The following is a 15,109-nucleotide window of genomic DNA, read 5'->3' as shown; positions in this document are numbered from 1 at the left end:
TCATAGACCTCTAATGCCAGTCCAAGGACACTTTGCCACAGGATTTCTGAAGCAGTGGTATGCAGGACAACAGAGCACCATCCACAAAATCACCACAAGCTCACACCCAAACAGCACATGCTCTTCTTGCACTCCAGCTCACACATATGCTGTTGTGTTGTCCCCCTCTTAAAAAAAAAATTGTTAACAGTGCAAAATAAAAGTAGCAAAAGATGCAAACAAAGCTCAATCTGCTTCTTTTCTTACTGCAGCAGAAAACCACCATGGAAAGCATACAGGTGGCACATGATTTCCCACTCTTTTCCTCACCCTCTCTCCCCACAGTCAGGTAAAGCTAACCACCCCCAAATCAGCATCAGCGTTGTTATCGGTGCCTGCAAAGGAGCCTGAACAGCATAAAAAACAATCAGTCAAGATTGACTACACCGGTAGCACTTCAAAAAGAAGAAACAGGGAAAAAAGGGATTGGAAATGGTTATTCACCTTTCAGCCAGTCACCACCAGGACCCATGCTTTCACATGAAGGAAAGATGTGGAGCCTACAGGATCTGATATTGCTCCTCCTTCAGCAGAGGAGATGCCCAGTAGAGTTAACAACAACCTGGCATTATGACAAGTGAAACCGATAGACAAACAGATCTCCCCATATCACAGGAGAGAGAGGCTGACATAACACTGCTCTCTTTCTTCTTGTGGGACCAGACCCGTTCGACTCCTGCTCATCTTGGAGATGGGGACCATTTAGGAGAAGCATTGCCATGGCCATCAAGACCAGGGCCACGCAAGATTCAGGTGTTCAAGCAACCTTGGTACCAGAGAAAAGAAAGAGAATGAAATGAATTGAAGCTAAACACAGATGATAATCACTTCAGTGAATGGCACTGACAACTTATCATTATAATTTTTTCCTCTTTTAAAAAATATATACATTCTCAGTTATGTCAAACCAGAGGGTCTCTGAGGACACAGCATTGCCCATAACCCTGTACTTCAGCAGCCCTAGACTCCCCCAGCAGACACTCTTCTCGTTAAGCCTCACCGTGTTGAATACAAATACCAAACAATGAGTGAAGCTCTAAAACTGCCATCCTGCTTCATGCCAGAAAGGCCTGCCCACCACAGCACATGGATAACCTCTTCTTACTTAAGGTTTTGGGTGGTTTTTTTAATCAGCATGAGTGCTGAGTCATGTACAGGGTTCCTATTTTGGCATTCCCCAAATATGCATTGCCCACACCCACTCCTGCTCCAACCACTGCACTTGCCAACCCTCAGCTTGAGGTTGTTTTTATCCTTCCCCCTCTCAGCAATTAAAACTATGCTGTGATCAAGAATCAGAGATGTCCCTTAGACTGGCTTTACCCCAGCACAACTTCTCCCTGAAGAAATACTGCGTCGATATTTAGAGAACACTAAACTCTGCAGACAAATATTTGCCTTATGTACAGTACCAGGAGGAGGAACCATACCTGCCTCCAGCCATGCATTGTAGCTGGCCATCCCAAACATATACTCTATCAGGTAAATGTAACTGCCCAAATGGGAACTAAGTCTTACAAGTCACCTTCTTCTTCTGTTTAACAGAGAGGAACAAAAAAAATCCGTAGACAAATGAGAGACAACAAAATGCACAATTAATACCAAGCTGCTGCTGCCCAGTAGGACCACTTAGATTTTAGGGCAGTGAGTTCAGTCAGAACAGAAATCCAAAAGGGAGGGGATAAAGATCCAGTGTAGACGTGATCCAGAAGCCTCCATCTTCCCCCGCAAACGCTGCTCCAGCACACACTGAGCACCTACTCCTACTCCAGCCTCATGCCACAGCAAAGTTACTGTGTTTGCTTTGCCCAAATCCACCCAAAGACATCTCCCTCCACTATTAACAGCGCTTCCCTACTCTAAGTCTTATTTGGGACCCAGCTCAACACAGAGCTGACTTAACCTGTCCTTAAACCCACAAACCATATTTCTTCCTCACATGACACACGGATCCCATTGCAGGAATGACCTGTGCTTTGCAGCACCGCTTCCTTTCAAGGTCAAATTGAGCATTGTTTCATTTGATCACACTCACAGGCTCAAAGCGGTTCACCCTAAGGGGCACAGCCCTGTCAGATTACTTTATAGCATGATGATAACTCTGCCAAGCCTTTCCAGTTCACACCTTTCCCAAGCAATGAAGCTGCATCTAGTACAAACAAAGCTGAAGTGTTTGCAGGTAACATCTGCTGACTGCCACCAGTGCTGGGGCAGAACGGCCAAAGAAAGGCTGCCTGGGAGGACACAGTCACCCTCTGGTTTCCAAAGCAGGGACCATGCTCAAGCAAGCTTTTCAGAAACATGAGGCAGCACTAGCCTTAAGCCTCTGGGGGACTAGTGGTACAAGACAGCTTAGAGGGATGAATTTCATATTTGCCTTGTTAGGAATCATGTGTGTGCAACTCAGACTACGTTAAAAATAACAGAGCACATAATTTACCTTTTTTTTTTTTTTTCCCCTTTTTCTTCTTTTGCCTCCATTTGTTCTAAAACCCATGTTGTCCAAGCACAGAACCTTAAACTCAGGATTCATTCTCCACATTGGTATCTAACAGCTTGCCAAAGCTTAACCTCCCTGCCTCACTTTCTTCACCTGAGGAACCAGAACATGTACACATGTACATTTTTCTCCATGGTTATTCTGAAATTATTATTTGAAAGACACTTGGCAGATTAGAGGCATTACAAATATTAGATGGTATAGTATAAGCTCTTACACAAGGAAAGGGATTTCTGAAGCTCTTAAAACCATCGTGAGGTTTCTGTAGGTTGTTTTACATGAGCACAGGCTTAAGCAAGAGTCAGGGCAATGAATATTAGAGTTAACTTTACATTATGTATAGAAGAATAATTCATACACAGGAAGAATGTTTAGTCATCTTTAGGTACATGTATGGGATTTGAATTTTTAGCTCCTTCATCAGGTCCTACTCAGTCTAATGTTCTGAACCACAGAAAGAAGAAAGGAACATATTTTTATCCAGACAAAGAGAAGTATAAACAAATCTTTAAAAAGGAAAGTGATTCATTATTTCTGTGTACTTAACCTGAGAAGAAAGACAAACAGAACAAGAAAGGTATTCCTTTTCCCAAGTGTACCATCCTCCTGAAATTTGTACCAAACAGGATACATACATGAAATGTGTTTACCAGCAGGGCATGAGTCATGCTCCCAGCTGAAGGTTAGAAAGACTAGCTCCCAGAAACGACAATGTAACTTTCAATTCACAGGAGGATGACTGAGGTGTTGCCTCCTGTTAATAGGAGGCAACTGGGATTAGGCTTAGCAATCAGTAGTTGCAAGCCCTATGCTATCCTCCGACAGCAACATATTGTCCAACTCAGGACAAGCAACTTCTGTGCTTTGGTTTACCTCATCTCACAGAGGTGGTAAGCTTTCACCTGCTTCAGATTGTTACTGCAACACTTAACATGTGTATAAATAGTTTAATCTGGACAGAACATGAAAGGTACTTCAGGTGGAAGAACACTTCTGTGTTATCTTAACTCACAAAATCAACAATTTTTACATTGCTTGTGCCAACCTAAAACTTACGATCACTGAAAATGGCTGGAAATTATTTTACTGAAAACCTCCAGTTAATTCTCACATACATTCACTTCCTACAAGCTAACTAACACAGCATGAGAAAATATGATGCAACATCACCAGCCTTACAAAACAACCAGTACTTAGAGTGGAAAAAAAAAATAATCCATAAGCTTTCCCCCCCTCTTCATTTTGAGCTTAAGTTATTGCTGAAACAACATGCAACTGTAGTAATGCTGCAGAAGGACACAGTCATCATACTTCACCTACAACTCTGCATTCATTACAGGTCAGCGGTCACCATACCACTGAGAAAATATAATTGCTACTGCAGGACTGCAGAGCAGAGAAACCACAGTATCTCTGAAATGTAACATTATAGGAAAAAGAGCCCGGACTTTGTGTCTCAAACGAAAGGCACTGCTGGGATAATAAATTGACTTTATAAGCCAAGAAACACACACACACACCCCACAAAAGCTGAGTTTCTGGCTACCTATTAGAATTTGGAACTGCAAAGATAACTAAAGTATCATTTAGAAATTTTTAAAAAATTAATAAAAGAAGGCAGGCAAAACTGTCCTTTACAGAAAGTCACATATGATTGAGACTTTTCCCACTTCCCTTAAGTGTATTTAATAGCACCTTTTGATGTTCTCCGAAAAGATGGCAGAAACATAAGAGTAAAGAGAGGAAAGCATGTTATACAGAAGCAGCTAGCCATGGTTCCATCCCCAGGGTTCAGACAATTTAGAAAAGCGATTATAGTACTGAATTCTGAACTACCAGGAATACATTCAAGATAGATGGAAAATGAATAGTCCTGTTTTTCTACCAGAAAATGCTACTCAGTTGCAGTTTCCCTGCAAGTCCATCAGTATGAGCAGCAGGCTGCTCCTTTGTCATTTGCAAATTTAGCATCTATTTTGTTGTGCCATACATAGTCCAGGGAATTCAACCAAGAGAGGAATGCTCTGCTCCACACTGTTCATCCTCTGCCTTCACAGGGGGAATGAGACAAAACAAAAGAGCAAAGGGTGAAAAATAATGTCCTAGGCAGAGTTCAGATGCAGGTAAATACCATCTGAGTCATTCCATGTTACACACTCCATCTGCGCTACTGCCTCTACTTTGTCAGCTACTTTCAGAGTGTAACGCAGGGGCTGAGGGCAGCTTAGCAGAAGCTCTGCGGGGAAGAGGTCGTAACACACTGAAAACAGCACAGAAAGAGACTAGAGAAGAAACTTCCCTCCCCGTGACAGGGCAACCCAAGCAGAAAAAAAACAGCTCGTGGCTCAGACAGGGAAAGGCCTGGAAGAGCCCTGTGGCCTCGAGAGCACAGCTGCCTGCAGAGGGGAAGGAGGGCAACAAGTAAATAAAGTGTCAGGCAGGGTCCTCTCCACCCCCCTTACTCAAATAAATCACTTAACTTTTCAGAGAGCAGCAAATCTCCTTACCCCTCTGGATTAAAGGCAGACTTAAAGGAATGTTTGTTAACAGACTATCCTCTCCCTCAGTCATTCCTGATGCATATCAGCTAACCACATGCAGTAAACCTATGTTAAGGATGCTCTTCATCAAAAGCAAAAAGTTTATTTCTAAATAAAATTGTAACTTTAAAGACAATTAAAAAAGCTAACTGGATGTGGGACAAAATTTTCATTTTGCTTCTATGGAGTTTGATGACAGTTAGAAAAGTGTCTGTGATATAAGAGTATCTCTTTGTAACATCTACCAGCCGTTTTCTGGTAGTATCGGGTAAACTGAAATTCAAGGTCTTGGGTCTCCCATGCAAGGAAGAGACAGCAGGACACTGGTTTTAGAAGACAATTTTCAGGCTGCTCACCAACTAAGGAAAGCTGAGCCCCTATGGGTTCCCACTTAAATTTCAGGAAGCAATGATGTTTTATCCCAGCACCAAGTATGTTTTTGAAGATTTCATTTGCCTGCCTACATGCCTAACGTAATGGTCACACTATTAAAAGAGAGGAAGTTAATAATAAAAAATAAGGCTAATTTACATTTCACTGCATAATATCATAGAGATAAGTAGGCAATTTTAAAAATAAGTTAAAATACATGACATGGATGAGCAATATTGAAAAAAATACCCTTTACAAAAAAGTTCAGTACAAGAGAAGCAAGAAAAAGGAGAGGAGGAGAAGTGTTCATTCCAGGTGAACAAGTCAGATGCACAGGCATATACCACAGACGCCAAGGAGAAGAAAGTCAGAGTGGGCTGCTTTATCACTACCTAAGTCAGTAAGAAACCCCTATCCTCAGGAATCAAAGGAACAAGAAGTCGTCCCTGAAAAAATTACGTATTTGGGGACTCAAACTGCTTTAGTCCTGCATGGGAACCAGGTCTAACCCTGAAATGCCTTCTCCAGCTCAGATGAGACACCGACATGATGACATCAAGGAGCTTCAGTATCAGCTCTAAACTCACATCTTCTACAATTAAAGAACACGAACATTGCAAACACTTTCCTGAGCCAAAGCCTTCAGGTGATCTGTTTTCAGAGTCAAAATTTCTTCCTAAAGACAGATGCCGGTTCTGAGTGTGGAGCATAAATCCACTGACTGAAACCCCACCAGACAAACAGCCCATGACATCAGGGCAGACACAATAAAGCTGAAACTCACTCTCTCCTTACACCTTCTGGGCCAAATCCCTGCCTTCAAAGTCTACAACATACTTCTCCTTAACCTCAAGAAGTAAAAGTCTCAGTGCCTAAAGGCATCCCTGCCAACAACCCTGGAATCACTTTTGCTGATTTGTTAAAACACAGAAACACGGGAAAGGCAATAGCTCAAGGAAGCTGGACCTTGCAGCACTGCAGGTACGACATGTATTTTCTGACTCCTTCATACCAAAGCAAACTAGTAACATGCGAGTTAAATGGCTGACCTTTGTATTGTGTCACAAGCTTCTTGTGAGGACACCAGACTTCCTCCTAACATCCTTGCAAGTCCTCACTTGTACTGTGACAAAAGGCAAACACTGCTCTGACAGTTTCCTTAATATGGACTCTTAATACAATGCTAAATAATAGCATAAAAGTACTTCATTCCCCCACTTCCCCCCAAGCAAACAAACTTCAGAATATGTATAATAATAATTTGACCTTCCTGCTATTTTTTCATTTCTTTTCTCTATATACCTCAAATGTGTTCCAAAGCGGAAACAGGTATTTTGAATGTATACCTCCAAGCAAGTCTCACAATTATTTTCAGAAAGCCTGCTAATAGCTCAGTAGCAGTAAAAAAAATAAAAAGTCATATTTGGCAAAACCCAAGTTTGTCCTTATTTCCTTCTTTTTCTTTATTCATTAATGGCTGTTACACTGCTTTGCCTTTGAAGGACAACGCAATTTTGGCAGCACTGCTTTCCTCTTAGCTTCTGTGTAGCAAGCCTTTTGACATCTTCTGGCCACAACCAAACCTCGTTTTGGAAAATCATACAGATGCTTCTGGGAAGAGCCTGGTAACACGTTCACTAGTTTTCTCTCTCTGTCTCTAAGAAGGAGTACCTTTCACTGAGCTGTGCTCTACCAGCACCAGTACCAGTAAATGCACTGGAAGGGGATGAGACAAAAGAAAAAAAAAACAACAACCAACCAACTAACCAAAAACCACCAAACACACCACCACCCCCACCCCCCGAGATAAAGCAAAAGGCCAACCTCTTTTCACACAGATAACAATAGCAACTGAGTAAGCCAGTGACTTTTTTTGTGCCTCCCCATTAACTGAGCTGCTCAAAGCTCAGAAGAATAACAAGTATATGAAAACAATCCTAGCATGTTCTTCTCCTTTCGTGATCACCACAGCCATTTACCTCCAAACACTTCCTCAGAGGTTTCATAGACAGGGCTGACCTGGGCTTTCACTTTCTGGCACCCACATTTTATTTCCCTGGTCTCAAACAAAGCTTGCCAGCAGCAGTGGATGCGCATACCTGGGAGCCAGAGAACCTCCCTTCTACTTTGTCACCAACCTGCAATTACAGTTACTTGCTGAAAGCCATAGCACCTCATGTAAGCTAAAAATAGCAGCACTTACTTGCTTTGGTAAAGCACTGCTTTTTAAGGGACTATTATACTAACAGAACAATTAGCGCTTACTTTTAAACATTTAAACTTATAGTTCCCGGGGAATTGGCTCAGTAGTCTATTCAATTCTTTAATAATCTGAAGAGAACAATCCAATTCAAAATTCTTTAAATCTCTCTTCCCATTTCAGTGTCCCGAATGATGTAACAACCTTTTAAATAAAGCTAGTGATCGCTCATTAACAATGTGAAGCCTTCACTGTAGTTTTTGCAGTAGCTTTGTTGGGAATTCACATATGCCTGAAGAGACAGTGCTTTATAGCAAAGCAGCTTGTAGCTGGAAGAGCTCGTTTAGTCTAACTTCTGCAATCTGTAAGCTGGTAGCAACATGGATGGCCAGATACGCTCAAGGCTTTAAGACAGCAGCAGAGAGAAACCGAATATGAGTCCTGCTCCCAGTATCATTAAAGAAAACAACTTGTGTACTGACACAGGAATCAAGTGCAAGGACATGCCTTGCCTCCGCAGCTACTCCCACCGCCAGCAGGATGAGGATCTGCATCCAAGCGAACACTGCCCTTTGCCTGGCTGGTATTTAAGGCGCTGCGTGCAATCACTTAGTTTGATTGCGCTCAAGGTTACAACCAAGTCCCGAACAGGCACCCTCTAACGTAAATACCATGACATGAGCGAGTCAGGGCAACAAACTGCTGGGAAAGCCCAGTTTTGGGGTAGGCCAATGGATTTTTCTTTCAGTTGGTAGTTCACGCTCCTCAAGTATCTCCCCCAACTGGAAAGCACTTAGGGAACAAGAGACCGGCCACCATCGGCGAGCGGGACGGCTACCAGGTCCACAGGAAGGTGCCCCAAAGCCCACACGTTTCACCGCTTCTGGGCAGCGCGAAGCGGTTACACACACACAGACCAAACCGGGTTTCCTATCAATAGCTCTTTTCATTCCCGGGTCAAGAACGGAGACAGCCGTTCACCGGCGGGGACCCCAGTCCCGGCCGCAGCGCCCCCGGAGCCGTCACTGCGGGCGGAGGAGCCCCCGTGCTGCCCGTCTGTCCAGGTACCGGTCGCTTCCGCGGGGACTTGCGAGGGCAGTTGGCTTCCTCGGCCTCCCAGCAACGAGCCACCCAGGTGCAAAGCTACGGCCGGGCCCGGGCACACGGTGCCGCGGATGCCGCCCCCCTCCCCCCGCCGGCTCCCGCTGCCCGCGGCGCAGGCCCGGGACGGCGCCTCCCGCAACGTCGGCACCCGCTGCGGGCGGGGGCGGGGGGATCAGCCGGCATCGCCGCCGCTCGCCGCCGGTGCGCCCGGGAGCGTGGTCAGCCCGGCGGGGCGGGCGGGCCCGGCCGCGCTCCACCTGCTCGCCGCGGCCGGTGCCCGTACTCACTCCGCGTAGCCCGTGGTCCAGGGCAGGCGCCGGGTCTCCTTGCTGAGGATGAGGATGGGGCGGGCGATGTGGTCGGCGGAGCACTCCACCTCGTCCGGGGACAGTCCGAGGAACTCGGGTCTCCCGTAAGGGAAGCGGAGGGGCAAGTCCGCTCCGCTGCCGTGGTCGGCGCCCGCGCTGCCAGCCATGATGCCGCCCATGAAATTGGCCACGGCGGACTTCACCCGCGTGAGCATAGTACCCCCGCCGGCGGCGGCGGCGGCAGCGGCGGCAGCGCCGGAGCCGCCGCGCAGGGCGGGGAGCGGGGAGAGCCGACGGGCAGCGCTGCTGCGGCGGCGGCGGCTCCGGCAGCCCCCGCCGCGCTTCCGCAATGGGGGCGCCGGGCCGCGCGGAGCCGAGCGGGGGGGGAACGGCGGGCTCAGGGGCAGCCGCGGGGCCGCGGGCTCATTGCAGCAGCAGCGGCGGCGGCGGCAGGTTTCCCCCTCCCGGCGCGGCGCTGGGTGAACTCAACCCGGCGGCGGCTGCTGCTGCTGCTGCTGAGTCATGTGATAGCGAGGCTGGATTTGCCCCGGCGCTTCCTGCTCCTCCTGCGGCACCGGCGGGCTCCTGGCACACGCCGGGCACGGGCGGCCACCGCCCCCGCCCGCCTCCCGCGCCGGGGGGGCGGCCCGCGGCAGGTGCGCGGCGGGCGGGGCCTGGCCTGGCGGGGCCGCCCCCGGCGGCCTGCAGCGGTGCGGCGGGCGGTCCTGCCCGCGGCCGCCCCCGGGAGGAGTTGACCGGGAGGTGTTTGAGGCGGAGTCGCTCGGGGGGCTCCGTTACCGGTGGGCGGGAGGTCGCCGCCCGCAGCGCGCCCGACCCCGCTGCCCCCGGGGCTGAGCCAGCGCAGCCCAAGCGGGACGCTCGGTGCTGGCCCCCGTGAGAGCCCTCTGACCCTGTGGGTGGTGGGACGAGGCGCCCGCCTGAAGGGTGTACCATCCTGGTCCCCCTCACACAGGTCAGAGGTATGTTTCCTACAAAACCTTTTTTGCTATAAAAAAGAATTACAAGTACCCTCGCCGTGAGGGTACCACCCAGCGGCGGTGGCCTAAAACGAGTCTCGTAGCCAGCCGGCTGTGGGTTCCTCCTGCCTGCTCGGGGTAGCCGGGGGTCATGCCCGCCGGGTGGCGGCCTCCCGGGGGCCTCCGCAAACAGCCAGGCGTTGAGGATGCTGTTGCGGAGCAAGAGCGAAAGGACAAGCCTGCGTATCTTCAAATTTGACGGCACAGATGTTTTAACCCCTGCTTCCCTGGCTGCGTCGTATCAACCCTGTCATACTCTTGCACAAAAAAAATTCAGCGCATCTGCTGCAAGTGCTAGTCACCTAAATGCACGGAAAGGTTGCAGGTCTGGGGGTGCTGAGCTTCAGGAAAGTGGGGGTGTGGGGAACGTAGCAGGAGCATTTAGGAAGTCTGTCCTCTACAGCAAGGTTGTGCCTGTACCCTGTGATGTTGCAGTACTCCTGGGAACTGTAAGCCTCACTGAAACGCATAGGGACCTGCCAAATGGAGCAGGTAGGTACAACAAGCTGTGAGAGTAGCACAGTACTGGGCCTTAGCAGGGAAAAGCTGGTTAGTCATCATACATGGCTAGTGGGGATGATTTGCTGTCATCTAGCTGGCTTATACTAGAAACCAGCTCGGCGTACCACCAAACACACCGTTACACAGTCTTGGAGACTAAGCCACGTGAGCTCATTTGATTTCTGATTATTAAACAACATCCTGAGAGCTGAGTTCCAACAATGCCTGGGTTTGCTGCAGGTTCCTTGTGTACAGACATGAGAAATGTAAAGACGTTGTGACGCTTACTAGTTTTTATAATAAAGCTGTCTATTAATAAAGTCTACAGAGCCAAAAGTAGATTAGTGAATGAGAAGTGTAAGTGCTACTTGAATTACAGTTGGAGAAATATTCACCCTGAATTAAACATTACAGATATACCTTCTTTGGGAGGAGGTGGTTATTTTTCCTATCTCTTGTTTAGTCATTTCCAGGGCTGATATTATAGATATTTTGAGGAATAATAAACTTCTCTTAGGTCAAAAAATACTTGACATTAATAACTCACCATTTGATTACAATATAATGGAAACCTTGTAGTTCTCCCTTTCATATATATCTGTTTGCTTTGTTTCCTGGTTCTTACTTTAAAGAAAAATGCTAAGAAATACAAAAAAAAGCAAAGGCTTGTTAAAATTCGGGGTTTTTTTTCTCATGCCCTGTGTCTGAGTGCTGTAACAGGCAGCCATTCATCCACATTCACATGTTATAGGGGAAGGCAAACCTGAGCTGGTGGGATTCCCAAAGCTACTCTGATGGCCTGAACCGTGTTTGATTTGTCCAATCCCTTCCACTCGAGGACGATCTCTTTATACTACCTTCTGTCTGCTAGATGGCCAGTGTTTTTCATGAGACAGGCAATCCAGCGCCTGTTTCCCTTTCTAACGCTTTAACGGAGAAGACAGGACTGTGAAGGGCATTAGCAGAACTTGACATGTATCCTGGAGAGGCTTATTTTTTCTGTGTAGAAGTAGAACCTCTCACAGGTTATCAAATATACTCCTGGAGAGGCTGTGCCAGCAGACTAAACTTTGCAATTTTTTTGACCCAAAGACGTTGAAAAATACCATTCACTAAAACTCAAACAGAGAGGATGCGGTGTTTGTCCTCCTGCCCCACCTGCGGTCACCATTTGGCACAAAACATGAGGCAGAAATGTAAGGGAGTATATGTAGGCTTGTTAGTGTTTAAATGATTATCTCTGCAAGATGACAAGGAAAAGCTCAGATCAGACATACGGGGAGACAGCTTAACGGCTCACCACTCAAAACAAATCTGTGCGCCGTTTGAAATCCTGTGAATGGTTTCCTCTGTCACAAGAACGCTGTAAGGATACACAGGTATGATATGGCCTCTTCATACTGAAAAGTATAGAGATGCTTTGATTTCAGTTCTCTTTGGGAAAGAGGATCATGTTGTTCGCTTTTGAGTCAAAGATGACGCTTCACTTCTCAAGGGAAGTGATGGTCAGGCCTGGCAGATCTTGGCAAGTTCCTCAAATCTCTCGGCCTGTGATCCATCTGTGGTCCAAGCCAGACATTTTTCTTTGGTGGTGGGTAGAGCTTGATATTGACTTCAAATAAAATTTTGAGGCTGAATTCTCTATGCAAATGTTTGAAAATTGATTCTGTGTCCTTCTGCAATCCTATGACTAATGCAAAGGAAAGATGACAGGTTGGATTTTTAAAAAAAATGTAAACTTATTTGTGATACTGGGATAAATATACTTTTCTCTCTGAATGGCTAACCACACTGTGGAGCTATTGAAACTGTGTGTGGGCCAGAATCACATTCATATAAGCTCTTTGAAGCATCTGAATTATGTTAAGCCACCTTGCCATGCATCATATTCAGCATTTGACATATTCAAGAGCATTTTAATCATGATGAAAACAGATTTACACAGAGAGTACTCTGAACTTTTATACAATGATAGAATAATTCTGATTGGAGATGACTTCTGAAGATCATGTGCTCCAACTTCTTTGTCAAAGCAGGACCAACTATAAAGTTATATTACATTGTCCAGAATCTTGTCCAGTCGCATTTTCAGTATTTCCAAGGATGGAGATATCAGAGCCTCTCTGGGCACCAGTTCCAATCTTGAACCACCCACATGTGAAAATTTTTTTCCTGATATCTATTTGAGGTTTCTGTTGTTGCAGTTTGTATCTGTTGCCTCTCATCACCATTCATCTCCAAGAAGAATATGACTCTTTCCTCTCTATACCTTCTTATTAGGTAGTTGAAGAGAGCAGTGAGATTTCTCCCCCTTAGCCTTGCCTTCTAAAGGCTGAAGAAATTATCTCTCAGCATCTTCTTGCAACAATCTTGGTGGGTCACTGCTGAACTCACTCCAGCATGTTGACTGGGGAGCCCAAAACTGATCACAATACTCTCACAAATGCCATTTAGTGGGGTATGATCACTTGCCTTGACTATTGCTAATATACCCCAGTATAGCGGTAGCCTTCATCGCTGCAAAGGCACACTGGTGGCTCATATTCACTTTGTTGTCTACCAAGACCCTCAGGTCCTTTCCTGCAAAGATGTCTTCTTGACAGTCAGCCCTCAGCATGGGTTTACTCCATCCCAGTTGCAGGGCTCTGCATATGTTCTTGGTGAACTTCAGGAGGTTCCTGTCAGCCCATTTCTCCAGCTGGCTGAGATCCCTCTGAATGGCAGCCCTGCCCTCCAGCTATCAACTTATCCCCCACAACCTGGGGGAAAGGAGACAAATGCAGTCAGCAAAAAACCTTACAACTATCATAAGCTCTCTGTAGGTACTATTTCTGTATAGAAGCATAGAATGCCTCAAGTTGGAAGGGACCCATAAGCATCATGGAGTCCAACTCCCGGCTCCTACCTAAAACTAAACCATATGACTAAGAGCATCATCCAGACATTCCTTGAACTCTGATAGGCTTGGTGCCGTGACCACTTCCCCACGGAGCCAGTTCCAGTGACCGACCACCCTCTCAGGGAAGAACTTTTCCTAATGTCCAATCTGAACTTCCCCTGACACAGCTTCATTTCATATCCTTGTGTCCTATTTCTGCCTTTCTAGCCACTTTTTAAAGAACTGTAACAAAATTCACTTTAAAATAAAGGAAAAGCTTTGATGAAATATCCACTTGGCTGTGAGGACTCTGGTTCCTGGCTCTTGAGTGCTTGAGCAGAGGGTATATTATGTGGAGTAACTGGAAGCATATCCAATGCAAGGGCATTGGCTCAATGTGTTTACATGTTTTCTGATCATAAAAATTATTCCTGGTGCAGGCCCTTTTTTGTTTCTTTTTCAGAACATGAAAATACTTGGGGCTCTGCCTCACAGGAATATGGAATTTATTTCAAGTGTAACTCTTAATTGCTTGTACCTTGTTTATACTTTACATTGCTTACTTGCTTTAAGTTTTGTTTCCTGTGCTCTTCGTGCTCTGAACAAAAGCAATGGGAAAACTCCCAAAGACTTTGGTGAGAGAAATAGGTCTAATGTGGGATGAATGCACCACTTCTGTGGGCATGAACTTCTGTGTCGTATTATCACAGATGTGCAGAATATCCGCAAGTGGGAACTCAGCTGCCGAATGAACCCAAAGTGTATGTTAGAATAGGTGTCTCACATTATTGTGATGAGACTGCATCTGCAGGGGAAAAACAGTTTTGAAGGAAGAATTGGTTGTTTTTCTCTGTTAATCCCCCAAACAAAAAAAATTTAGAGCCTTATTTTTGCACATGATTCTGCTTATGGAGATCGCCATGTCATGTGACGATCAATGAAGTTATTCTTACCTTTTCAAAAGTACTGTGTGACCTTTAATAAGCATGAGGAAGCTCTTTTTCTCTGGAGAAAGGCCCTTCAGAAGTGCAGTGCCTGAGGCATCGTAGTGATGTGGAGGAGAAAATGCCACTTACTAAGACATCAATCTGACTTCCTGCAATACCAGATCTCCTGTCCATGTCTGCAGAACCCTCCAGTGTTTCTAGGCTTACCAGAGCTGCCAAGGTCAAAGCCAGTGGTGCTCTTGCCAGTTTGCAAGCAGGAGCATAACATAAATTTAAAAATAAATAAACACTAGCAATGCTTGGAGTGCTATGTTTCCTCTGCTATACCTGATTTCTGTTGCACCATCCTCTAGTCAATTTAATTTCACACATGGATTTCCTTTTGAAAGACTTCTGGGACTGAAGTTCAGAGAGAGCATCTCAAGCAGAACATGGTTAGTGTGGTTGTCCCAAGGCCAAATCTGCAAAATGGTATCAGGACCAAACCCCCATATATTTCATTCTCAAGCACAAAATGTAGGGCAAACTGTTCTTTTTCCATTGGTGTTCTAACCATGAGGTGACCAAAACCCGTAAGTATTTATCTGTGGGTCCTTCTCTGAGCATTGCCTATATCAGAGACCTGCTGGAGCGCAGTGTGGGTTGGGCGCATGGGAGAGGCAAGCAAATGTCTGGGGTTTCTT

At 46.2% G+C, this 15,109-nt stretch overlaps 1 protein-coding gene across 1 annotated transcript in view; it reads right to left on the bottom strand.

The window, feature by feature from the left end:
- The window catches only part of PPM1H (protein phosphatase, Mg2+/Mn2+ dependent 1H), a 139,207-nt gene extending 129,929 nt beyond the window's left edge, over positions 1–9,278 (bottom strand). The window contains exon 1 of the mRNA XM_086472329.1: positions 9,043–9,278. Coding sequence (XP_086328455.1) covers positions 9,043–9,278 — 236 coding nt within the window. The remainder of the gene's footprint in view (positions 1–9,042) is intronic.
- Positions 9,279–15,109: the final 5,831 nt, after the last annotated feature.

This window comes from Leptosomus discolor, chromosome 1 (genome assembly GCF_034619465.1).
Source record: "Leptosomus discolor isolate bLepDis1 chromosome 1, bLepDis1.hap2, whole genome shotgun sequence".
In the NCBI taxonomy this organism is placed as follows: Eukaryota; Metazoa; Chordata; class Aves; order Leptosomiformes; family Leptosomidae; genus Leptosomus; species Leptosomus discolor.
The sequence above is the reverse complement of the archived record's forward strand: the minus strand, read 5'-3'. Positions and strand labels throughout refer to the sequence as shown.